The sequence below is a fragment of the Lissotriton vulgaris genome, chromosome 6 (assembly GCF_964263255.1).
Source record: "Lissotriton vulgaris chromosome 6, aLisVul1.2, whole genome shotgun sequence".
In the NCBI taxonomy this organism is placed as follows: domain Eukaryota; kingdom Metazoa; phylum Chordata; class Amphibia; order Caudata; family Salamandridae; genus Lissotriton; species Lissotriton vulgaris.
The window spans coordinates 1805462003-1805487254 of NC_141694.1; the positions used below are offsets into that span (position 1 = coordinate 1805462003).

At 42.1% G+C, this 25252-nt stretch overlaps 1 protein-coding gene across 1 annotated transcript in view; it reads left to right on the plus strand.

Moving 5' to 3' along the window:
* Positions 1–25252, plus strand: part of LOC147709543 (fucolectin-like) — a 247264-nt gene that overhangs the window by 135641 nt on the left and 86371 nt on the right. The window contains exon 4 of the mRNA XM_086928080.1: positions 1499–1642. Within this exon, the coding sequence (XP_086784206.1) occupies positions 1499–1642 (144 nt within the window). The remainder of the gene's footprint in view (positions 1–1498; positions 1643–25252) is intronic.

Consider the following 25252-nt stretch of genomic DNA (forward strand, 5'->3'; position numbering starts at 1 on the left):
TTTCTTATTGGCTCATCAGCTGGGTATGATTGATTCCAGTGACCCAGTGTGCATGGGACCCATGTTGGGCATAATCATACCACTTAAGGCAACATACAAAAGTATACAATAAGTGATGGATGGAATGCTTGAATTATTCTCAGTCACTGGTAATTACTCATAGCTGCCTCCCATCCATGCTTACTTTGAACACAATGTCACCTCAATTTAGACCCTGCTAGACGCAAAGCATTCTTGACCATACTCTAGTGGAAACAGTCCAGCCAAAACTGTCAAGTCAAGTCCTTCCTGAATCAGAATACAAGCAACTGATAAGTGGTTGGACCAGTGGAGCAGGGTCAAGTCTGATTTGCATATTGCTGGGTCCAAAGTGAGATGGCATAGAGTGCAAATTAATTATAGACTAGGACTCTGAGTGGCCTGGTGTATTATGTGGGGCAGAGCTCTCAGTGTGTATTACTTATGGGTATTATCACATGCATAATTCTAAGTAAACCAGTGAGTTATGTGGGTCACTACAATGAATGTGCATAATCTTTTCGAAGATCTTTAAGTGAGTCAGTCAAAGTTTATGGAGCTCTGAGTGAGTTTGGTTATTAGCAATCACATATTTCTTAGTGACTCTTGGTATTATCTTATACAGAGACCTCAGAACAACTTGGTATTTCAGAAGAGTAATGAGAGAACTCTGGTATTTTCATATTAAAACAATGTAGTTTTTAGTAGAACATGAACACTAAACCCCCATAAGCTCACATTGAACAACCTTACAAAGTGACCACTTTATCTTAACTTCAAAGTTATAAGTTCAAATGGAGAACTGTCCTTACCATCTTTTCAGAATATTCCAATTTTCAGAAGCACTCTAAAGCCATGTAGGTCAGTAAAGGTATTTTGATCTCTGTGCAAAGTCCAGTTTGCACAAGTTGCACTAATGAATATAAACTTTGAGAATATCAACCTAAAAGAATATTGTGGCCGGAATATGGAGCGACACAATATCAAAAGTTAAGTGCATACGGGAATATTTACATTTGCTATTCCAAACACCACCTTTAAGTACCTTGAAGATATTCATCACCAATGTACTTATATGTAGTTAGGTATACAAAATCTATGCTTGCTTGCCTATCGATATTTCACTTTTGATAATTTGTTCTTGATATTCTGTTCCATTGATATTCTGATTATGATGAACTGGGTACACACAATTTGCTCAGAGATCATTCTTCAACTCCCAGCTTCTAATCAATATTTGCCTAAATCTATTTTGAAAAAAGTACTATGTAGGCCCATACTTCAAAGTTACAGTATGTCATGAGTAAGTAACACAGAACTCTCTGATATTTAAGGCACTTCTTCAGTATACTGACTTTCAATGTGTATTATGGGTTATCATAAAGAAGCTAAGGCCAGCTTTAAGATGAGAAACTTGCTAAGTTATCTTCCTTTACACCCTGACTCGTCTACTTTTTTGATCTCCATATTTTTAATGCAGCTTTCAATCCAGATTGTGTGTTTCCATTCATCTACAAAGGAGAAACCTACCAAAGCTGCACCACAAAAGATCATTCTGCCATGTGGTGTGCCACCACTAGCAACTACGACAATGATCGTCGCTGGATCAAATGCAATGACAGAGGTAAGTGTAAAGCATGTTCACATTCTATTCAGTTTTCTTCATGGATCTTACAATCACCAACTGCCTTCATTTTGGAAATTTGTCAATATGATGGAATTCTATATAAATGAGATCTACTTCTGATAGCACACTGTATGTAGGGCATCATTTCAAAATGTAATGCTTGACTTGATACCTAATTTGTATATTTTCTTTGATTTGTATATTTAAATCGCTAAATCTGTGTCCGGCAAAAAGATGGCAACTGTCATTATTAGTACTACAGGATGATTTATGAAAGAAATATACTGCAACATTCCCCTAATGTTCGAGTCAGAGATGAAGAGCAGTGGTTCTTGACCTTTTTACTTCTCTGGAACCCCACTTAATCATTGCTGGAACCAGGGGACAAAAATAAATCATTATAGAATCTGGGACCTCCAGAAAGCCATAATTAAACCTAGGGATCTCAGCCTATTCAATGGTTTGAACCGCAAAACAACATAAAAAAATCCAAAAGCAAGCGTTTATCAAGCAAATAATCAATTGATTAAATATTGTATTTAGTTCATAAACATATATAAAAGTGAAATTAACATATTAATTTTAATAGGAAGATTAGAGATTTTCTAAATTAAGTGTAGGCCACTCAATGTCGCTCCTGTACTCTGTTTGAAGCACATGCACTGCTCCCACAAATCAATCTGGGGCTATTACCTTAGGGGCTGATTTGGATATTGGTGGATCAGTTACTCCCTCACAATAGTGACAGATATTCTGTCTGCCGAAATCAAATTTCATATGAAATAGTGGGATTAGATTTCGGCGGACAGGATATCCGAAACCATTGTGACGGAGTAACCTGCCTGCCAACATCTAAATCAGGTCTTCAACTTCAAATTCCAACACATTTAAAAAATGTTTACACATTTTCAATAGCACATTTCCCTTCTCTATACAAAGTTTATTAATCTGTTCATAATATTTCATTTTCCAAGCAGTCGTGGACTCCTTGAGTAGGATCTGCTGTCCCCATGGTGACCCTGACCACAGGTTAAGAAACTCTGATGTAGAGCTTTCATACAAATACAAATTAGATGCCAAATAAAGCATTACATTTTGAAATGATGTCCTACAATCTGCGATCTGGAGTAGAAATCATTTATATAGAATTCCATCATATTAACAAAATTCCAAAATGAAGACAGTCAGACTGACAAAATGGGACTGAGGAAACTTTATGCTGGAGAAATGCTAAAATAACAAAATACCTTTTCTATGAATGTAGCCTGGTTCAGTGAAAAAAGGTGTAATGGTTCAAGGGTAGAAACCAAGGACTGTATAAAGAACAACATTCTTACAATTACTACTATTATTTGAATTGTAAGAATTCAAGTTTTTTTTAAAGTATAGGTTTGTAGAATTACAGGGTGGCAATTGTGGATGAGGATGGTGCAGCTGAAATGTGGAGGAGGCAAGCGGGAGCGCACACAAGCAGGAAGGAAAGTGATAGGATTGAGGAAGGGAAACAAAGAGAGGGTGAGAAAAAATAAATTACAGATGACTAAGGGGGTTAAGAGGTAGACCCCAGAATTAGAGAAACCAAAAACCACAAACTGAGGTAAATAATCTTCCTTCAACATAGGCTTTCCTTGAGTTGATTTGTTTGACTCTTTCTAAGGATTCCTGTGCCAGGTGTACGAAGAACTGGTCGCAAAATGCTGGTTGCAACCTACAATGATTTTTTTGATATTTTGCAAACCGACCAATGAAGTACTGCGTCTGTTATCAAAATATTAAATCGTAGTGGGTCACAATTTGACATACTTCATAAATATTAATGAGGTAGGTCGCAAATTCCTACCCACTATGATTCACAGCCTTTATAGGGATGGTGGCATGGGGGTCAGCAGAACACCATGTATGTGAATGCTTTTAAATAAATCAATCCTTTTTTTAATTAGCCCATTGTCCTGAAACGGAAAGTGGATGAGTTTTTTAAATAATTTAAAATGTTACACTTGAAATAACATTATGTTTTTTTAGCATTCATAAAGGAGAGAGGTCCCTTCAGGACTCCTTCCCATTTGTGAATGGGTTACCTCTACATTTGTGCATTCTGTAAAGTATTAATGGTAGATGACAGGATTTCAGTCACAAACTATTATTATATCCCATTCTAAATCGGTATTTGAAAGGATGCCCTAAACATCTCTATCCAATAATGATTTGGTATTTAGTTGCAAACCCAACTTGGTAATGTGTTAAGGAATCACAATTTGGGTTCGTTAAAGACGGTCGCAAATGGGCCAGTTTTGCAAATCAGACTTTTTACCACATCAAAATGCCATCATACATTTAACCCAAATTGTGCTGGACCATGGTGATAGGATGTACATGGCTATTCTGTAGAAAATAGTCTGCTGGCTCTCACTAGTTGAAAATGCTACTGCAAAGCTAGTAACTGGTCTGAAGAAAAGAGAACATATTATGCCTGTCCTCAGATATTGTTTAAATACATAATTGAGCATTACAAAATACTACTCACTTTCTTGTGTGCATATTCAATTGGTAAATTCCAAAACAAGAACAACAAGGTATGCGGACAGAGCATTCTGAACAGCTGACACCAAATACTAGAATGCCCTTCTATTCTCCCTGCATGTTTGAACAACATATTGTACAAAAGCAGAATAGATTAAAATCAATTTGAGAGGAGGGATTTCACCATAATGTGCGATGTGGGTTGGTGTCAATATTAGGCATACCCGTGGAGCTTTGAAACTAATGTCCCAAGGCAAACCAGGGAAAAATGGCTTAGTTGGACTGCACAGCTTAGTTTGCTTACATATATCACACTGCAAACCATAGTGAAAAAAAAAGGTTTCCTCATATTTACATGCCGAAAAAGGTAATATCCTGTTTGCAAAAACAGTCCTAACATCTACACTTCTCTAAATAAAAATGGTACCTTCACATTTGAATGGAAGGGGCCAACAATGTGACCACGTCAATGTAATATGTGACAAGCAAGCTTCAAAGAAACTTTGTCATTATGTATGCCTATAGTTTTTGGCCCATTGATCATATGACTTCAGGGGAACCCGACCCCCACCAGGCATTTTTTAAATTAAAAAGAAAGGTTTGACTTGCGTGTTTGATGATCACTTTTCTTTACCCACAATTTCTCACAAATCTTCAAACTATGCCTCAATAGAACAGAGTTTCTTTTTATGCAAAAAGCTGGCTCTCTATATACTGTGCTAAAAAGAAGTATGCTGTGCAGGAGCCCAGTGGGTCCCACATTGGTTTACAGAGGCTTAAGTTGATAATACTAATATTCTCTTTTGTGGTAGTGTGGGCGAGCAGTTATGCTTATCAGATGGAAGTGCTAGGTGTTTGTTGTACTCACAGAGGTACAAAATGAGACATACATTCAAAGAATACATCTGAGACTAAATTTAAAAAATAATACTTTTGTAAAACCAGGAACATTGTTCAACAATATGTACTGTTTTTATTATCAATTTTTAAAGGTAAGAACATCTTTCAAAGTCATATGTCTTTACGCACAATGCAATCCTGTGTGAAGAAAATTCATGAATGCATAAATGTAAGTACAGTCAGTCACCTGGAAACAGGCTGCACTGGGCAACCTGTAGGAAAGTGCAAGGGCTCCTAAATGGGGGCTTGGGTTGCAAGCGCCTTTGGAAAAAGAAAACATAGCCAGTTTATCTGTACCCAAGCCAGGAGCGCTGGGTGCAGAGCAAGTAGGTTGGTTGAGCTAAATACACAAAGATGCTCCTCACAGATGGGGACAAACAGCTGGCACGGGCAAAATCAGGACTGCTATGCCACTCTCGAAGTGGGTCTCAGAGATGATGATATCCCTCGATGGCTGGTCGGTCGTGGTGTTGTAGGAATCCCAAATGGGCTCTCGCTGTTGGTTTTGGTTGCAGGGCATTTGGTACTGCGGGTCTTGGTGCTGCACGGCTCTGTTGGATCTGGTGTCTTCACACTTGGTGGAGAGACAAATCTGATCCTCCAGAGCACGGGAACCTTCTCCTGTTCATCTCCAGTGTTGGTCGAGGCAGAGAGCTTCAAGTCGATGGAGTGGACTCTGCTCTTCAAGCAAGGGAGTATCTTGTCTACTCCAAGTAAGACTGCAGGCTTACTGCAGTTCTCACCAGACAGTGACTCTTCTACTTCCTTCTTCTCTTGTCTGTCGAATCAGAGTTTTAGTGTTCATAGGTGCCACCTAAATACTCAATTTAGGGGTGTTAAGGGGAGTGACATTAGTAGCCAATGGGGTATCTACTGTTAGGGTATCAACACCCTCCATATATACACTTCCTGTAGGAAGTGGGTTTAAACCTGACACTAGAATACTAAGTCAATCCAAAATAAGATGGATACATTTAAAAAGGCGGTGTCCCCTTCAACTAGTCCACCTTGGGGGTGGTGCTGGCTTGGTGGGGACACGCTTCCTCATCTTACTAATTTTTCCACCTGCCTGGACGGGGGGGGGGTCATCTCCACTATTCTGAGAGGCTCGGTCACATAACAAAGGTGGCATAGCCCTGGAATGCAGGTCCTGCATGGAGAAGGTGTGAACACATTGTTCTAACCTCATTTCTGTAATTTGTCTGTTCATCGCTCTGTTTCCAATGGCTCTTGCCGAGCCAACACTTTAAGTCCCCTAAATTGTTCGTTGTTTGAACCTCATTTTCAACAACTTCATCCCCCATGTCCCTACAAATCATTTCTTGTACTGATTTTATGTGTGTTCCTTCTCTGTTACATTTCCCATATTTTCATGCATATGTAAACATTGATCTTAAGTTTATTGCCTTGCTCCAAAATCTGTGCTGATCTTTTACTTCCTATGCAATTTCATATATAACCTGTTCCATTGATTGCTGCCTTGCTCTTAATTCTGTAAAGCACTGTGTTACCCCTGGGTCAAGCTAGCACTATATAAAACCTCTAAATAAATAAACACCTCCGTCCAGAGCAGGTTTTGTTCCTGGCCCCTGAGAGCAATGGTTCTCAACTCAGGAGTGGTGGCAGGCTGGTCAAAATCAGTCAGTCAAGCCACTAGTAGTCAGTAGGTTTTCAAGGGGCACCTCTAAGGTGCACTGTGGGTGCATTAAATATTAAATTGAACACTAATATCAGTGTTGGTTAAATTGTGCGAAATGTGTGGTACGAATCATCTGTTCATACAGTGAAGTCACCCTGTAGCTAGAGAACTCGCAATCATTAGTGTCCAGCCCATGTACTTAGTAAGGGTTCACTGCACACTCGTGATATCTAAGAATTGACATACATTTCACAGGGACACATCCACTCATAAAGATATGCCTAAACAAGGGGTATAGTGCACCCTGTCTTAATCTAGCGGTCCCCAGATCACAAGGCTCATGGTGGGGCGGCAGTGCCACATTACAACCTTGGTGGTTGTGCCACCTTGGTACTGTTGACTCCGCCAGGGAGATGCCATTCCCTGGAGGTGGTAAGGCAGTCAAGAGGCATCAATATGCTTTGTGGGACTTTCCTCATCGCCACTGATTTTATGAAGGTCTTTCCTCCTTGAAAACAGGAACAGTGAGGAAAGAAAGGGGGCCCCCTTGTGCCTCGCTCCATGTGGATGCACACAAGGGGGCACAACATGTGACCCCCTGTGTGCATGCACCCCTGGTTCCAGCACAGCTTAGTTTTCAGGTCCTTAGACATTCCCATTGCGGTTCCTATCTTATAGGTGCAGTAGCACCGTGGGAACGCCAAATAATCACCCACCAATGACAAAAAAAGTAATTATACGGCACTCAGTTTCAAGCGGGTTTAGAGGTGCGGCGGTGGGGTGGTCCCGCCGTCGCACTGTCAATCGTGTAATACAGGCCCTTAGTATTCTGTAGGCTTAGCACATAGGGATATGTATACAAGTTTAGTTACAGAATGCACACCTTAATTTTCAACCATCCTTTATTTTAAGATGCTCAAAGGCAACATTATTTGCTTGCAGACTGAAGAAAATATTCAAAAGACTGTGTTATTAGTTAAAACATCCATTTTAATCCGTTTTAGTCCGTGTTTAATTTTATCACTTTCTCTTTGCTCTCTCCATACACATAAAAGACTGTGTGATTCCCATGTTTTTTCAAAAGCTATAGATATGTTGATCCAGGAATTTTTCTATAGCGCATGGACCACATAATTCATCCTAGGCAGCTGTATTCACTTTGGCCCAAAGCATTTCGGGTGGAATAGTCCTGAGTCAGGGATAGCTATTGATTCAAATGAAAACACATTATTGATATTTCACCCCTTTAAACAAGAAGCAAAAAATGCAGTCTCTCTAAACATCAGGTGGCAGTCCCCAGGGCTGCTGGGGTCCGCAAGGGCCCCCTCATCATTTTATAGTTTGCCCCGGGGATGTGGCGGGCACCCCCTGCATAATTAAAAAACACTGCCCCTGGGATCTAGCCCACTTTGGGGACTTCCAGAAATCCATAAAAAGTGTTTCAATATTGCAGGGAATCCCTGGGTCCACCAGAGAATCTACTGCAAAATTGAATTTTAAAAAACACGTCTAACCCCCATATCTGGGGGGGGTGGGATCAGGATATTCCAACCCTGCCTCCTTCTTTTTTTTAAACATTTTTTGTGGGACTTGGCCAACACTTCCTCATTGAATGGTTGGCAGTGAATCAAATCTCAGTAGGATCCGGAAGTCCACTGTAAGGATCAGTGTCTCCACGTATCTATATATTCTTTAAACTTAAATATCTCTAAAACTATTGAACGGATTTACAGCAAATCACAAAAAGCACACTTTCTGGGACAACATCTAGCTTTCTGCCAAATTTTATGTAATTATGTTCAGCAGTTTGCCTGTAGTCATGTTCAAAATCCCTATGAGAAAGTGCATGGGGGGGGAAATGGTTTGGGACACTCTTTTTTCTCTGCCCCTGCTTGACAGATCACCCAGAAACTTTCAACACACCAGCTGAACTGACTGTAGCAAAGGTTTTCTTTTAAAAGTGAAGATTCGTCAAGTTATTGGCAAAACAAACAATGCATTTCCTAAGGAAAGTAGGTCCTAACTATAACCACCTACTACTATCTACACTCTATCAGCTGCCATTGCAGCATGCTACCTGATCACCAGGGGTGCTCAGGTAAGAGTACCCGCTTGCAAGTTATAAACACAAGACTCCCACCTCCTCAAAGAGGATAGTGGCACTCCGGAGGAAGCAGTTGCATGGTTTATTGAAAGCTGAAGACTGTCAATGGATTTCGACTGCTAGGACCTTGTTCACAATACAGACACCATAGTTGTTACTGTATTAAAACCAATAAATCATAGTCATAAATGAAGGACTAACTTTCAAAATAAACAAACAGGCATCATCATAGAATGTATATAATACTATGAAACATAAACCAAATCCTGGCAATCCAAGCCAATAATTTGGTTGTAAAATATATTAGTCTATGTATGTATTTTCCATATACATATATCATCTAAATCAAGGTTTTTTCAAAAACACAACAGAGAAGCAACTATCAAGCAAAAATAAAAAAAACTGAAAATGCTGTTTGTTCAAAAATAGTTGAATCAAGAGACAATTCCCTTCATCATTGCAATTCCTTATTCAAGCATCTTTAAATATAGAAAATTAATTTCCACACAGCTTTTTGCCCATTATGGACTTCTTGAGATCTACAAACATATACAAGCATAACTTACATTACTTTACATTTTACCTACATACAAATGTGTACCATATGAGCCCAGGTTCTGATATTGTGGTACACATTACAATTCATTTAGAAATTGTCCCATTTTTTTTAATAATTATCCTCCATTTTTTCTCAAATTTCCTATAAAACGTTATCAATTATTTTCAATAAATGGTAATGGAAATAAAGAAGGGCTCACTTTATTAAACATTGTCACATAATTCTGTTTCCGAACACCCTCATCAACAAACAGTTAAAATAATGATGGTGTGATTCAATGTTGTTCCTATATCTCTGCTGTTGTTATACAAACATAGGACATTAAGGGGAAGTCAAATTATTATAAGAAGTAAAAGAAAGTGATGGAGTGCATAAAACACCACACCTTAAAACCCATGTACCGTATCGTTTCCATATCAGCTGACATATCTCATTCACTTACCCTATAGGAAATTATGTATTAATATTCTATATTTTAAAACGAGAAATGTCCATCATATGTCCCCTGTAAAGAAACAATTTCCATCCATGGATCCTCTGAAGGGAAAGGATAAGATCCATTATTAGTGTAGCCACCCACGTACTATAGCTTAACAGTGATTCTAAAATTGTCTGCACTTTTGGCATATTGAAATTCTCCCAAGATTCATTCTAGTGTCAACAGATATGCACTACCAAGGCATACAGATCAAATCTCATCTACTCATAATTGGCTTTACTACAGCATACATATTATTTTCTCTGGCCTCGACAACAGTAAGTTAACTTTCCAGTTGCCAAGCAACACACTGTCTGCTGCCAATCTTATCCAATATGATAAATGATAAAGGAAAAAGGTGGGGGTAAGTCGTAAGAGTTTATGTACACATAATTCTATGTTACATTGCACACTGTGGTGTCTAGGGGGCTACAGTGGTCAACATTCCCTTAGCTCTACAAACCTATTTATTTTAATCCTAAATTTCCCCCGGTGCTACGCGGGGGTCCATATGATTCATGGAGGGAGGGGGCTGCCTGATGCAATCTATTTCATAATTACAACACTCCCACCTTTGCCAGGTGTCAAATGGACTTTAAAATTCTGCCCAGTGAACACTTCCATTATCCCCAACTCAAAAACTGGGCTTTCCAGCCGCAGGTCAGAGAGGCAGCGACACAGGAGACGACACCAATCGAAAAATGTGTGCAGAAGGTGGGGTCCATGAGAGGAGTGATCTCTTTTCTTTATAATCTTTTTCTCTCCACTTCACATACGCCGAGACCCCGATACATGCAGGCATGGGAACAGTGGACAGGGAGAGAGATTTCAGATACACAATGGAAACATCTTTGGATGGAGATTGCTAAATATATCCATTCCCTAGAACTAAAGGAGGCACACCATAAGACTCTCTTTGACTGGTACTTATACCCAACAAAACGTAAAAAGAAAATTCCCAGAGACTTCTGATTTGTGTTGGAGAGGGTGCAGCCTTTTAGGGGACTTTAGTCACATATGTTGGGACTGTCCCTCAATACAACCCTTTTGGTGGTAGATTTTGTATTGCATGAAAGAAATTCTGGGTTACCATATACCTACTGCCAAGGAAGGAGTGCTTTTAGGATTGAGAGATCTAGAGCTGGAAGTGCAAACAAAAGCAGACCAGGCCCTAATGTGGGCTTGCTTTGGGCTGCCAAAGTAGTGATCACAGCAGCATGGAAGAAAAAGGCAGCACCTGTGCTATCACAATGGAATGCTCATCTCTGGAAAAGATTGTGTATGGAAAGGATGGTGGATATTTTTAGAGACGATTATAAAAATTCAAATGGGGTTATCTTGTTGTCTACCTTACAAGCGGTCTCCAGTTGAAGATATGCCCTCCCTCATTGCGTGCTATGCACTATTTCAGTTTTAGTTGAAGTACACTTGGATCCCCTCTGACACGAGAAAAACTGTCACTCAGGCCTTCATCACCAGCAGACTCGACTACCGGAACGCCCTCTACTCATGAACAACAACCAAGCTCTTGAGACGACTACAACAAATCCAGAACGCCTCAGCACGACTAACCCTCTACGTCCCCCGACACAGCCACATCACACCCCACCTGAGAGGCCTGCACTGGCTCCCCGTCAACAAGAGGATCACCTTCAAACTCCTCATCCACGCACACAAAGCCCTTCACATCGCCAGCATACCTCAACGACCGATTCAGCTTCTGCACCCCCCACCCGCAGCCTCCGCTCTGCCAACCTCACCCTCGCCACAGTTCCTCGTATCCGGAAAACCACCACCGGCGGCAGATCCTTCTGCTACCTTGCCGCCAAGACATGAAACACTCTCCCTACCAACCTACGACAGATCCAGGACCTGCTGGCCTTCAGAAGACTTCTCAAGACCTGGCTCTTTAATCAGTAGAAGCCTCCCCCACCCCACCCCCCCAGCACCTTGAGACTCTCACGGGTATGTAGCGTGCTATAGAAATGCATTGATTGATTGATTGATTGACTCGGTCACTGTGAAAAACCAGCCTATCAGCGGAAGTGTACATAATGTTAATTGCAATAAACTCAGTTGAGCCTAGAGTTCAATATCAGTCTCATTTATGGACCTCCTTCTGGTAGTTAAGTTATCTTGTAGGGGTTGGTTAGGGGGCACAGGGTGGGAGGGGGGTTAAAATTCTTGATCCCCTGTGAGGTACCATTTGGCTCAGACGGGATGTGCTGCCTAGAGTGGCTTACTTTCTTCTTCCTATTGAAACTGTGACCCCGCTAGAAAATTTGACAGGTGGCGAGATTGTTGCTGCATTTTCTTTTATGTGATGTACAGCCATTCTGTGAAATGCTAATGTGCCTAATGAAAAGAAGTTTGAGAAAAAAAGGAAACATGCCGCCATAGGAAGCACTATCTATGAGAATCCCAAAAGACCACTAAGAATAGAACGCAGTACAACTAAGTAATGAAATCTATAAACAATACTTTAAATTTGTGAATTCCTGTCACAATGCATACCGTATATTCCCATGTAGCTTGAGATAATTGGTCAAATCTAAAGAAAACGGGCCTAACAGCATCGTATTTTAGGGCATTACTTTGTTGGCGTGCATTGTAACATAGAGGTATGTGTACACCTTTTTTGTCTTGGATAAGACTGGTAGCGGGCAGTGTGTTGCTTGGCAATTGGACAGTAAAATTACTTTCTGTTGTTAAGACCAGAGAAAATTGTGTGTACGCTATAGTAAGATCAATTACAAGTGGATGAGATTTGAGCTGTATGCCTAAATAATGCATATCAGAGCGAATCCTGGGAGAATTCCAACATGCCGAAAGTGCAGACAATTATAGAATCACTGTTGAGTTATAGAATGTGGGTGGCAAAACTTATGATGGCTCTTATCCTTTAGGTTCAAAGGATCCATAGATGGAAATTGTGTCTATACTGATATAGAATATTAATAAATAATTTCTTATAGGGTAAGTGAATGAGATTTGTCTGCTGATATGGTAACAATATGGATTATGGTTTTGAGGTGTGGTGTTTTATGCACTTCGTCACCTCCTTTTCCTTTTTGGAACAATTTAACTTCCCCTTAATGTCCTATGCTTGGTACGGACAGAAAAGATATAGGAACAACATTGAATCACACCAGAGGCAGAGCCCTTGTTAAGATCACCCTAGCCATCAAATATGGTGGATCAGTGGGCAAGATGGACATGTGGATAACTGGTGCTTTCTTTTGACTATTTGGATACATATAGTAATGATTTGTTTGTTGGTGAGAATGTCAGAAAAATAATTATGTGACCATGTTTAACTATGTGATCCTTTCTTTATTTCTGTTACCCTTTATTGAGAATAAATTATAATATTTTCATAGGAAATTTGACAAGCAAAAGAGGATAATTATTAAAGAAATGAAAATATTTGTAAATGAATTATAATGTGTACCACAATGTCAACTACTGGTCTCCTATGGTGGTACACATGTGTATATAGATGAAATGTAAAGTTGTGAGATTTATTAAGTAATGTAAGTTATGTTTGGAGCCCTGAAGAAGCCCATAACTGAGCAAAACACGATGGCTGAGTGGAAATTGTTTATCTCGACTTGAAGATGCTTGAATATAGAATTGCAATATTCAAGAAAATGTCCTCTCATTTCAACTATGTTTGAAGAAGCAAGATTTGCTGTTCAATTTTTGCCCTAAAGTTTCCTCTCTGTTGTGTTTTTAAAAAAACATGTATATCGTATTCTTTATTTTGGTGGTAAATCATTTGAGGTGGGCAACAATTGAATTCTGGATTGAAACAAATATAACACATACATGTGTTCATCATCTAAATCAACCGGGCATAATCAGTAAGAACAAAGTTTAATTTTATAAAATGTCAGTTGAGCGCCAACTCATAATATTCATGCATGTTTGTAAGTCATGAAGAAATAATAAACCAGATTGTGCACTCCTTGATTTGATGCAGTTTGACTAAACTGAACTCTGTATCCAGTTTAGCGTGCTATCCTCTAATCATGCCTGCCATGTACATGTCAAGACAATGTACGGGGGCAAAGTTACAATGATAACTTGGACTGGAGAGTGCACTGCTGTCTGAGACTGAAGGGATCACTGAAACAATATCGATGTAAAAAATATAGAGTTACAAAAATATTGAGATAAAAATATAGAATACCAAAATATCGACCTCCTATCTCCAAACAGGTACGTACAAAAATATTGAACCAAAAATATCGATGTAAAAAATATAGTTAGTCAATATATCGAATTTTTAAAAATGCTTTAAATTAATTAAAAATTAATTAAATAATAAATATAATTAACTTAAACATACTTAAACTACTTAAATAAACTTAAAATTAATAATTAATAATATAATACAAAAATGTTTTTTACAAATTAATTTGTTAATGCATATATATATAAACATAATTTTAATAAAATATTTACAATATTTTTACCTTAGGATGTCGGAAAGTGTAAAATTTACTATAACCACTCCTTTAAATGCAACAGTAGAGAAAGCGTTGGATAGCGTAGGGGTTAAAATTACTATTACCACTCCAGAGAGTGCAACAGTAGGGAAAACATTGGATAGCGTAGGGGTAAAAATTACTATTCCCACTCCAGAGAGTGCAACAGTATAGAAAGCGTTGGATAGCGTAGGGGTAAAAATTACTATTCCCACTCCAGAGAGTACAACAGTAGGGAAAGTGTAGGATAGCGGAGGGGTAAAAATGACTATTCCCACTCCAGTGAGTGCAACAGTAGGGAAAGCATTGGATAGCGTAGGGGTAAAAATTACTATTCCCACTCCAAAGACTGCAACAGTAGGCAAAGCGTTGGAAAGCGGGAGGGTTAAAATTACTATTCCCACTCCAGAGAGTGCAACAGTAGGGAAAGCGTTGGATAGCATAGAAGTAAAAATTACAATTCCCACTCCAGAGATCTCAACAGTGTAGAAAGTGTTGAATAGTGTAGGGGTAACAATTACTATTCCCACTCCAGAGAGTGCAACAGTAGGGAAAGCGTTGGACAGCGTAGGGGTAAAAATTAGTATTCCCACTCCAAAGAGTGCAACAGTAGGGAAAGCATTGGATAGCGTAGCAGTAAAAATTACTATTCCCACTCCAGAAAGTGCAACAGTAGGGAAAGCGTTGGATAGCGGGAGGGTTAAAATTACTATTCCCACTCCAGAGAGTGCAACAGTAGGGAAAACGTTGGATAGCATAGGGGTAAAAATTACTATTCCCACTCCAGAGAGCGCAACAGTATAGAAAGCATTGGATAGCCTAGGGGTAAAAATTACTATTCCCACTCCAGAGATTGCAACAGTAGGGAAAGTGTTGGATAGCGTAGGGGTAACAATTACTATTCCCACTCCAATGAGTGGAACAGAATGGAAAGCGTTGGATAGCGTAGGGGTAAAAAATACTATTCCCACTCCAAAGAGTGCAACAGTAGGCAAAGCGTTGGATAGCGGGAGTGTTAAAATTATTATTCCTACTCCAGAGAGTGCAATAGTAGAGAAAACATTGGATAGCGTAGGGGTAAAAATTACTATTCCCACTCCAGAGAGTGCAACAGTAGGGAAAGCGTAGGATAGCGTAGGGGTAAAAATTACTATTCCCACTCCAGTGAGCGCAACAGTAGGGAAAGCGTTGGATAGCGTAGGGGTAAGAATTACTATTCCCACTCCGAAGACTGCATCAGTAGGCAAAGCATTGGATAGCGGGAGGGTTAAAATTACTATTCCCACTCCAGAGAGTGCAACAGTAGGGAAAGCGTTGGATAGCGTAGGAGTAAAAATTACTATTCCCACTCCAGAGATTGCAACAGTATAGAAAGTGTTGAATAGTGTAGGGGTAAAAATTACTATTCCCACTCCAGAGAGTGCAACAGTAGGGAAAGCGTTGGATAGCGAAGGGGTAAACATTACTATTCCCTCTCCACAGAGTGCAACAGTAGGGAAAGCGTTGGATAGCATAGGGGTAAAAATTACTATTCCCACTCCAATGAGTGCAACAGTAGGGAAAGCATTGGATGGCGGGAGATTTAAATTTACTATTTCCACTCCAAAGAGTGCAACAGTAGGGAAAGCGTTGGACAGCGTAGGGGTAAAAATTACTATTCACACTCCAGAGAGTGCAACAGTAAAGAAAGTAAATACTTCATATATGAATAAAAATAAATCTAATATTAATAGCAAATACAAATTAATTAACAATAATGAACAATTTTATATAATATAATAATTAATTAATTAAAAATACCCCAAAAATAATTATTACAAATAATTACCTATTAATACAAATTATTTACCAATTAACAATTAATTAAGGAACAATTAAAAATGTATTAATAATTACAACAAAACAAAAGCAAAAAATAAGTAACAATATTTATATTGACAATTAAATTACTTCCCACCCTATTTCCCTAATACCCACAACCCACTACAGAATTTTTTTTTATAAAATTAATATAATTAACAATTAAACTATTAATTACAATGTATTACCAATTACATTTTTATTAATTACCAATTAAAAATGTATATATCAATTAATTTCAAATAAATACCAAAAAATACATTTAAAATGCCATTAATTATAATTAATTTACTTCCCACCCTATTCCCCTATAAACTCACAACCCGCTACAGAAAACACATTAATACACTTTATATAATTATCAATTAATCAATTAATTTAAATGAATTACCAATTATATTTTAATTAATTACCAATAAAAAATTTAAATATCAAATATTTAAAAATAAATACCAATAAATACATTAAAACATTTAAATAATTAAATGTAAATTTTTTTTATTTATTCAATCTTTATTTCGGCCGTTGGCCATCAAAGATATACAATAAAACACATACAATTGCTATAAAATCAACATTCATAATTGATCAATACACAGTTAGCAATATAAAACCTACAAAATGATAAAATTACATCTAAAAAACTGTGGACCTTACGATTACAAGGGAGCCTGCATTTTCAAAATACGAGTGCGCATGTGCCAAACATTAGTGAGAAATTTTGCTAGTGCAAACACAGTTAGGCTTGTGATATCAGTTTTTAGGATTCTATACATGGGAAGGTACTCCCTCCCACCCAGATTTTTGATCAATGGAAGGAGCCAGTGCTTCCTCGCTGCTTTATAGGCTGGACAAAACAGGACCATGTGCAAATCGCTTTCCTCCGCGGCAGCACAGGCTGGGCACTGCTTAGTGGAGGGGGGTGTTGACCAGGAGCTAGTAAAAGATCGTAGGGGCAGCGTGCCATATCTCCATTGGAGAAATAGCTTCCTGGACAGCACGGGGGAGATATCATCTAGAACCCTCTCAAACTTGTACAAGTCCTTACTTTGTACGAATACAGAAGCTAGTGACCCTTCACCCTGGCTGTCTATTGTCATAGCTAATTTTTGCTCATAATATGCTTTGGCCAGGGCTCTCTTAGAGATGTTTAGTGAGGCGTTAGCAGGGTTAGACCAAAGGTCAGGAAGCCCCAACGTCGTACAGGTATTTTGGATATATTTTATCCAGGGTATCCGGAGCGCTTTCAGGTGGGTCAATAGCTCCTTCGGTTCCGCCCTGTATGCAGAAAGATCCTCGCTACTCCACAGCCTTCGCCAAAAAGCTATGGGTCTCGAACCTAGTTCGTCCGCTATTTGTCGTAGACCCAGATCTAGCCTCAAAGGGAGGAGAGGGGTGCTGGGCGGAAGTGCGGCTATCTGTCTGATGAAGTTGTTCTCCGTTAGGGACAAACTGCGACAAGATATGTGTCCCCACAATTCCGCCCCGTAGATGGTCGCACCCCTGGCCTGTGCCTTGTAGATCTGTATGAGCGATCCCAGCGGACGATAGGAGGAGACCTTCATCATTCGCGCAATGCCCCCTGTGGTCTGCACAAGTTTGAGGTTAGCCCTGCTCTGATGCGTTCCCCAGGACATATTTTCATTTAGGGTCACGCCGAGATACTCGAAGGTGGACACTCTCTCAAGCCGTGAGTCACCCAGTAGTGGATTTGGCCGTAATTTTTTGCTTGGATTCAAAACCATAAACTTGGTTTTGGCCGCATTAATTTCCAACCCCCTATCAGCACAAAAGGCCACGAATGAGTCGAGGATCCTCTGTATCCTCTGTATCCCCATTGGGGTTTTGGACAGCAGCAGGGTGTCGTCTGCAAACATAATTGCAAACATAATTGCAGGCACCCTGCTGCCGTTCAGCTTGGGGGCATCAGTATATTCAGTGGCATTTAGGTGGGCAGAACAGGGTCGGTGCCAACACACAACCCTGTCTCACCCCTCGGCCAAGGGGGAATCTGTCCGTGAGTGCCCCGGACCGCCCGCACCTTACTCTGGCGTAGTTATTATGGTGTAGTCTCTGCAAAATTATCAATATGTCCGGGGGGACGCCCAACTCTGCAGGACGCTCCAGAGCTTCCCTCTGGGCACCAGGTCGAATGCGGCCAGCAAATCCACAAAAATTGTGTAAAGGCTGCCGCCCTCGAGTAGTGCTGTCCTCCAGTAGATGATGTTTAATCGAAAGACCTGGTCCACTGTGGAGACTCCCTTTCTGAAACCCGCCTGATAGGGGCTGAGGGCGCCCACCTCTTCTGCCCAGTCCTGGAGCCGATTCAGCAGTACCCTACCAAACAATTTCTGTGCCACATCAATCAGGCTAATAGGCCTGTAGTTGGCTGGGAGGAGAGGCGAGCCCTTTTTAAAAATGGGTACCACCTCCGCCCCCAGCCAAGTGTTGGGGATTTCCATGCCACTAAGCACTCCGTTGAACAGAGCGGTGAGGTAGGGGGCCCAGACAACGGGCTCCTGTTTAAACAGGTCCCCGGGTAGGCCATCCAATCCTGGCGCCTTTCCCGAGGTGAGTCCTGCTATTGCAGCCGTGACCTCGCCCACATTAATTGGATCCCCCTCATAGACCGGCCAGCCAGCGCCGGTGTCGGTGATAAGTTCTCTTGGCTCAGCACTGTATAGAGATTGAAAGTGTGCCTGCCACACCCCTGGTGCAATGTTTGGCTCAAATGCCGAATGGAGATTTTCCGACCCCCCGCTCACTATTCTCCAGAACAAGCGGTGATCTTTTATCGCTAGGGACTTAGTGAGCTCTTCCCATTGCTTTTCCTCCCATTCTGCTTTGGCGTGGGTGATGAGTTTTTTATAAGTCCATCTAGTTTCTCTTATCTTATCCCCCCTAGGCCCTCCTTAATAGATCTAAGGAGATCCCCTTTAGCCCTTCTACAGGCTGCGTTGTACCATGACAACTGGCATGGCCGCCCTCTCTTTGGGTTCTGTACATTGCTATGGAGGTTAGGGGCCACAGCTTTTATAAGATCCTCATGGGCCTGGTGAAGTTTGGCCTGGGAATCTTTGTTGTCCGCTACACTATCCAGATTTCCCACAACCTCCAAGATAGGAATTATCTCGTCATAAAGCCTCTGCAGTTTCTCCTTGCTTGAGACCAGGTGTTCCCACCTGATTTTTCTCCTGTTGTTCTCCAGGACAAGTTCAGGTTTGGTCCCTTCCTGAGATGATGCACAAATATCAAGGCCGGGGTGAGTGAGGTCAAGCTCAAGAGCATTGTGGTCACTATCTAACCTTTCCCTCACCCTAAAGTCCCGAATGGCTGCCCAATTCGCTATTTGGACCAGGACATAATCCAAGCGAGATTCCCTTCCCACTCTATTGTAGGTGGTTCTGCTCGGTATGTCAGATCTAATGCGGCCATTGCAGGCTCTGATTCCAAATTTCAAGGTGAGGGCTGTGATCTGTAATGCTAGGGGAGACCATGCTTTCGGGGGGGCGTCTGTCAAAGGCACAGACCATCTAGCCTCTTCCTCCATTGGAAAACCCTCCAAAAGACCTGGCAGTGGCTCGAAGTGAGAGTTTAAGTCCCCTCCCACTACATAGGGCAAGTCACTTGGTAATTCCGATAAATAATTCGTAAGTTCCTCTATGGTAGGTGATTCCCTGGCAATTCCGACTGGCCTAGAATAGATGTTAATTAAGACAAGCTTTGCTTGGTTTGGCCAGGACAGCAACACCACAAGGATATCATCAGATGTGACTGGTAATCGTGTTGCCTCACAGCCTAGATGAGCTGCAACCCAGGTTGACAACCCGCCAGAAGGGCGACCTTTGCCCTCCCACCTTGCTGGAATGAAAAATGACTGGTATCCTTGGTGCCCAAAGTCTTCTCTTGCCCAGGTCTCCTGGAACATACAAACGTCCCCAGTCTCAATATAGATTTCCCAATATTTAGCGGCCATTTTTTTGGATAAGCCGGCAATGTTCCACCAGATTAGTCTCAGATGTTCAGGGGTGGGATTTGCCGGAATAGAAGAGTGGGACAAGACAGATTCAGATGTTAGACCAGACGCTGCGTTGGAGACATTATCAACTATGGGACTAGATGGATCAGAGAGTCTACGGGAGCCAATGTCCAAGATCGTGAGGTTGTTGGTGGGCAGTCAATCAACCCCCTCGAGTCCGCTCAAACAATTGAAGCGATTGTAATGGAAGTAGGGGGTGTCAGGTGGTTGGTAATTGGGGCGTTGGACGTATCCTTTTGGTCTGAATCTCCGTTCCACCATAGTCCAGTCCTCTCGAAGCGGATTGTAATGCATGCGGATGGGTGGAAAGAAGAAGGAGACTGGCAGGGTCTGTATTGTGGAATCCAATGATCGGTTCACCCCTGCACAGATATGTAGAACTGTACCTGGGTCCCTAAAAGTCACCATTATGCAATCCCCTATAATTGTTTTCCTCGTCTTCCCCAGCCAAGGCACCCTTCTAACCATAATAATCTCATTGTTGAATTGTGGTGGTAGAGGTCTGTTCCAATTTAGCCATTTAACGACTTTTTTCTTAAGGGATTGGAAATCTTCATTTTCTCCTCTATGTAAAGGGGGGGCACCCGCTAAAACCACCATGAGGCTGTTGGCTTCCGGAGGCAAATCTGGTCTCCTTGGTCTTTGGGCGAACTGACCCGGGGGGGGTGAAGAATTACTAGCATTTTGGGGGGGCTTAGGGTTGATGCCTGACTGTAAGCTGTGGGGGTCATGATCTATTATTTGTGGAGGTATGTTAGTTAGGGTGTTTCGTGGGGTCGGGACAGATATGGCCATGAGTGGCTGCAAGGGCAAGGCGGTGGGAGTGCCCTGGGAGGCTCCTATACTGGCACCCTGGCACCCCGTAGTAGTCCTGTGTTGGGGGGGGGATTTTGTTTAATTGATAAGGTTCCTGTAGAGGAATTGGGCCCCTTGTTTTTAGATTGCTTACTGACTAAGGTGTTCAATGTAGTTAGGGTTGCCTCTAGAATGGTAAGCCTAATCTCAACTTTTTTCATACTTTCACTGATAGGCAGCAAAAGTGAACGAAGTAGGAATTCGATACTCCCTAAAGATGTAAGAGAGGGAGCTAAATTGGGTGGATTAGCCCCTGGGTCGCTATTAGTGACTACAGTGCTAACGCTTGCAACCTTAGGAGAGATGGCAGTCCGGGCATTATCTCTAACCCTAACAGGGGATGATGTGGTCTTGTTTTTTTTACCAAAGTCTAGGTGAGATATTTTGGTTTTCCCCTGTCCCCCCCTTGTACGTCTGCTACGTTTGTTAGGTGGAGGGCCGTGAATTTCTACGCGAACAGTTTGTTTGGGCTTACTTTTCTTACTTTTATTCGACAGGGGAGATTGAGTGACCAGGTCGACAGCCCTAATAGTAGATGTTAGGGGTGGGGTAGACTCTGTACTCTTATCGGGCAGTATACCAAGCGTAATGGGGGTGTCCCGTAGCAATAGTGGGACATCATCTTGGGTTGGTAAGCCTTGACTATCAATGGGGGTGGCTTCTTCTTGGGAAATCGGATAGGGGATTATCTCAATGAGGGGTCTGTTTTTCATGGATTCAATAGAGCGACGACGCTCTGCCCTGCGCTTCTCTAAGGAACTTTCTTTTTCCCCATCTCCTTTCGTAGATTTGAAGTAATTGTCCAGAGTCCCTGTATTGCTTCCCCCTGCCCTTGAAGGAGTTTCACACAGTGTTGGTGAGGGCATGTTCGTAATCTAATCGTTGGATCCGCTAGTGTCACGGGGACGTGGGCGAAAGAGCGTGGGCCCAGCCCAGCCTCCTTCAGCCCCTGACGGCCACAGACGGTCCCGCCCTTGTCCCGGGCTTTTCCCGGCGTGCTCCCGCGCAGCGGTGTTCGTGCACTTACTTATGGTCTTGGAGTCGATGGAAGAAATGTTGGGGGCGGGGCGATGAGGGAGAGTGGCCCAGGTGTTGCGGGCGCGAGATGTGCTGGGACTCTTGGGAGACTGAGTCCAGCCCTTCCGCTCGCAGCCCTCAGCCCTGGTTGCACCCAGCAACAACAGCTCCTAAGTCCAGCAGGCGCCCCTCGGCGAAGCGGGACCCGCGCAGCGGGTACCGCGAGGCGTGAAGTCACACAGACAGTCCACAGGTCCACGCACTGGCAGAGACAGGCTCGAATAGGGTCCCACGTAGTAGAAGCAGTCCGACGATTTTCACAGGTTCTGTTGGGGGCGGGGCGATGAGGGAGAGCGGCCTAGGTGTTGCGGGTGCGAGATGTGCTAGGACTCTTGGGAGACTGAGTCCAGCCCTTCCGCTCGCAGCCCTCAGCCCTGGTTGCACCCAGCAACAACAGCTCCTAAGTCCAGCAGGCGCCCCTCTGCGAAGCGGAACCCGCGCAGCGGGTACCGCGAGGCGTGAAGTCACACAGACAGTCCACAGGTCCACGCACTGGCAGAGACAGGCTCGAATAGGGTCCCCTGTTGTAAATTACTTTCCACCCACTACAGAAATTACATTAATAAAAGTAACATAATTATCAATTAATCGATTAATTAAAATAATTAACAATTATATTTAATTAATTACCAATTAATTATCAATTAACTATTAATTCTAAATAAATACCAATAAATACATTCTCTTATTTAATTAATTATAATTAAATTACTTCACACCCTATTCCCCTATAAACCCACAACCGGCTACAGAAAATACATTAATAAAATTAACATAATTATCAATTAATTAATTAATTAAAATAATTAACAATTATATTTTAATTAATTACCAATTAATTATGAATTACTATTAATTTAAATAAATACCAATAAATACATTAACATATTTAATTAATTATAATTAAATTACTTCCCACCCTATTCCCCTATAAACCCACAACCCGCTACAGAAAATACATTAATAAAATGAGCATAATTATCAATTAATCAATTATTTAAAATAATTAACAATTATATTTTAATTAATTACCAATTAATTATCAATTAACTATGAATTCATTAAGAGGCACAACACTCCTGAGGCGGAAGCCAGGAGCACGCTCGATTTTTAAAAAAATTTGCTTGTCAAAAATTACATTGTTTTTACCTGTCTTGCACTCTACCTAGCGCATTCTCCCGCCCTAATCACTGGCATGTCACTGCGCAGCCGATATTAACGCTGCCACGGCACAGTGATTTTCGCCGCCATTCCTCCTCCTGAGCCCACAGGCCACACCCACGTCTCTGAGGCCACGCCCCCTCGTACCGACTATATAAGCCGTGCTGATTAGAAAGCTCGCATTCTGAGGAACAACACTCCTGAGGCGGAAGCCGGGAGCACACTCGATTTCTTAAAAAAATTACTATTAAAAAATTACATTGTTTTTACCTGTCTTGCACTCTACCTAGCGCATTCTCCCGCCCTAATCACTGGCAAATCACCGCGCAGCCGATATTAACGCTGCCACGGCACAGTGATTTTTGCAGCCATTCCTCCTCCTGAGCCCACAGGCCACGCCCACGGCCCTGAGGCCTTGCCCCTCCTCTCATACGCATACCATGTGCCTTCCCCGGACGCAGCGGATGCGCGCAGCGGGCGCGCCGCCTGCACACCAAAGGCAAGCCCGTCTGCGCCCGTCCGCGGCCAGCCGGGGCAAGGGGCCACCCCCCTGTCCAGTCGCCCCACCGGGTCAGAACTCATAGCCCCCACTCCCTCCTCCAATTAAGGAAGGAAGCTGCACCACCCTGTCTCCACGCCTGGGATCTATCCTTACATCATCCCGCTTGCGGCCAGTGCGTATTTTATTTTTCACCCCATGAAAAATTGGAACCCACACAATACTCCATGCTCTTGCTCAACTGCAGATCCCTCCCCAAGCACACCGCGTAAATCTCTTTACTGATAGAGGATGCAAACCTGGACATCCTCTTCCTCACAGAGACTTGATGCATGAACACTCGGAACCTGATTTGGTGCAAACCCTCCCACAAGGATACCAAATATTCCGCCATAACCGCAAAACAGGAATCGGTGGGGGACTAGCAGTGATTCACAAGATAGGCTATGAAATCACTAGCACCATGTCCCTGTTCCAGACAGTGAATACCTTCCCTTCAGTATAAAATTTAGCCCCACCAATACCTTCTCAGGTATGCTTATATACCGCCCACCCGGGACGCAAGGACAATTTCTTTCTAACCTTGCCCCAACGGTTGCAAACCTTGCACTTAGCTCCGCTAACTTCACGCTCCTGGGTGCCCTGAACACTCACCTTGATGATCCTAATGACTCAAATGCCAGAGAACTATCCTCCAGTCTAGGTGCCCTCAAACTACAGCAACTAGTCCTCGGGCCCACCCACCTAAAGGGCCATCTTCTGGACCATATAATCAGCAATTGCCCGAACCTACCAGTTGGAAACCCCTCTCCCCTTACCTGGACTGATCACTTCCTTATCCCTCTCACATGGACCATCCCCAACCGCTCCTTACCTAAACCCATGACTGTCCAAAAATCACGCAACTGGTCCAAACTTCCCCAGCCGGAATGGTTGGAGAACCTTGATTTGACCATACCCACCAAAACGTCCAACCCTATAGAGGGCAACGAGAACTACAACAGCTGGATTACCAGTTCTCTAGATCTGGTACTTCCACTTAAATGTACCCACCCCAAGCGGGGGAACGCGACCGCCCTGTGGTACACCACTGACCTCCGAGACGCCAAACGAAACTGTAAAAGAATTGAGACAAAATGGCGTCTCGATTACTCACCAACGGACAAAACAGCCTACAAGGCAGCTATCAAAAGCTACAAGTCTAGCATTAAACTAGCGCAGGCAAAATATTTTGAGGAAAAAATTGACAAGGCAGCCTCTAAGCCCAAGGAGATCTATCGGATAGCAAAATCTCTCCTTCAACTACCCGAGACACCAAAGGAGCACAGCAACACCCAGGTCCACTATGATGAGCTAGCGGACTTCTTCTACCGCAAAATAGAAATCATTAATTCCTCTTTCTCTCAAAATATCCCTCCGCTCAGCT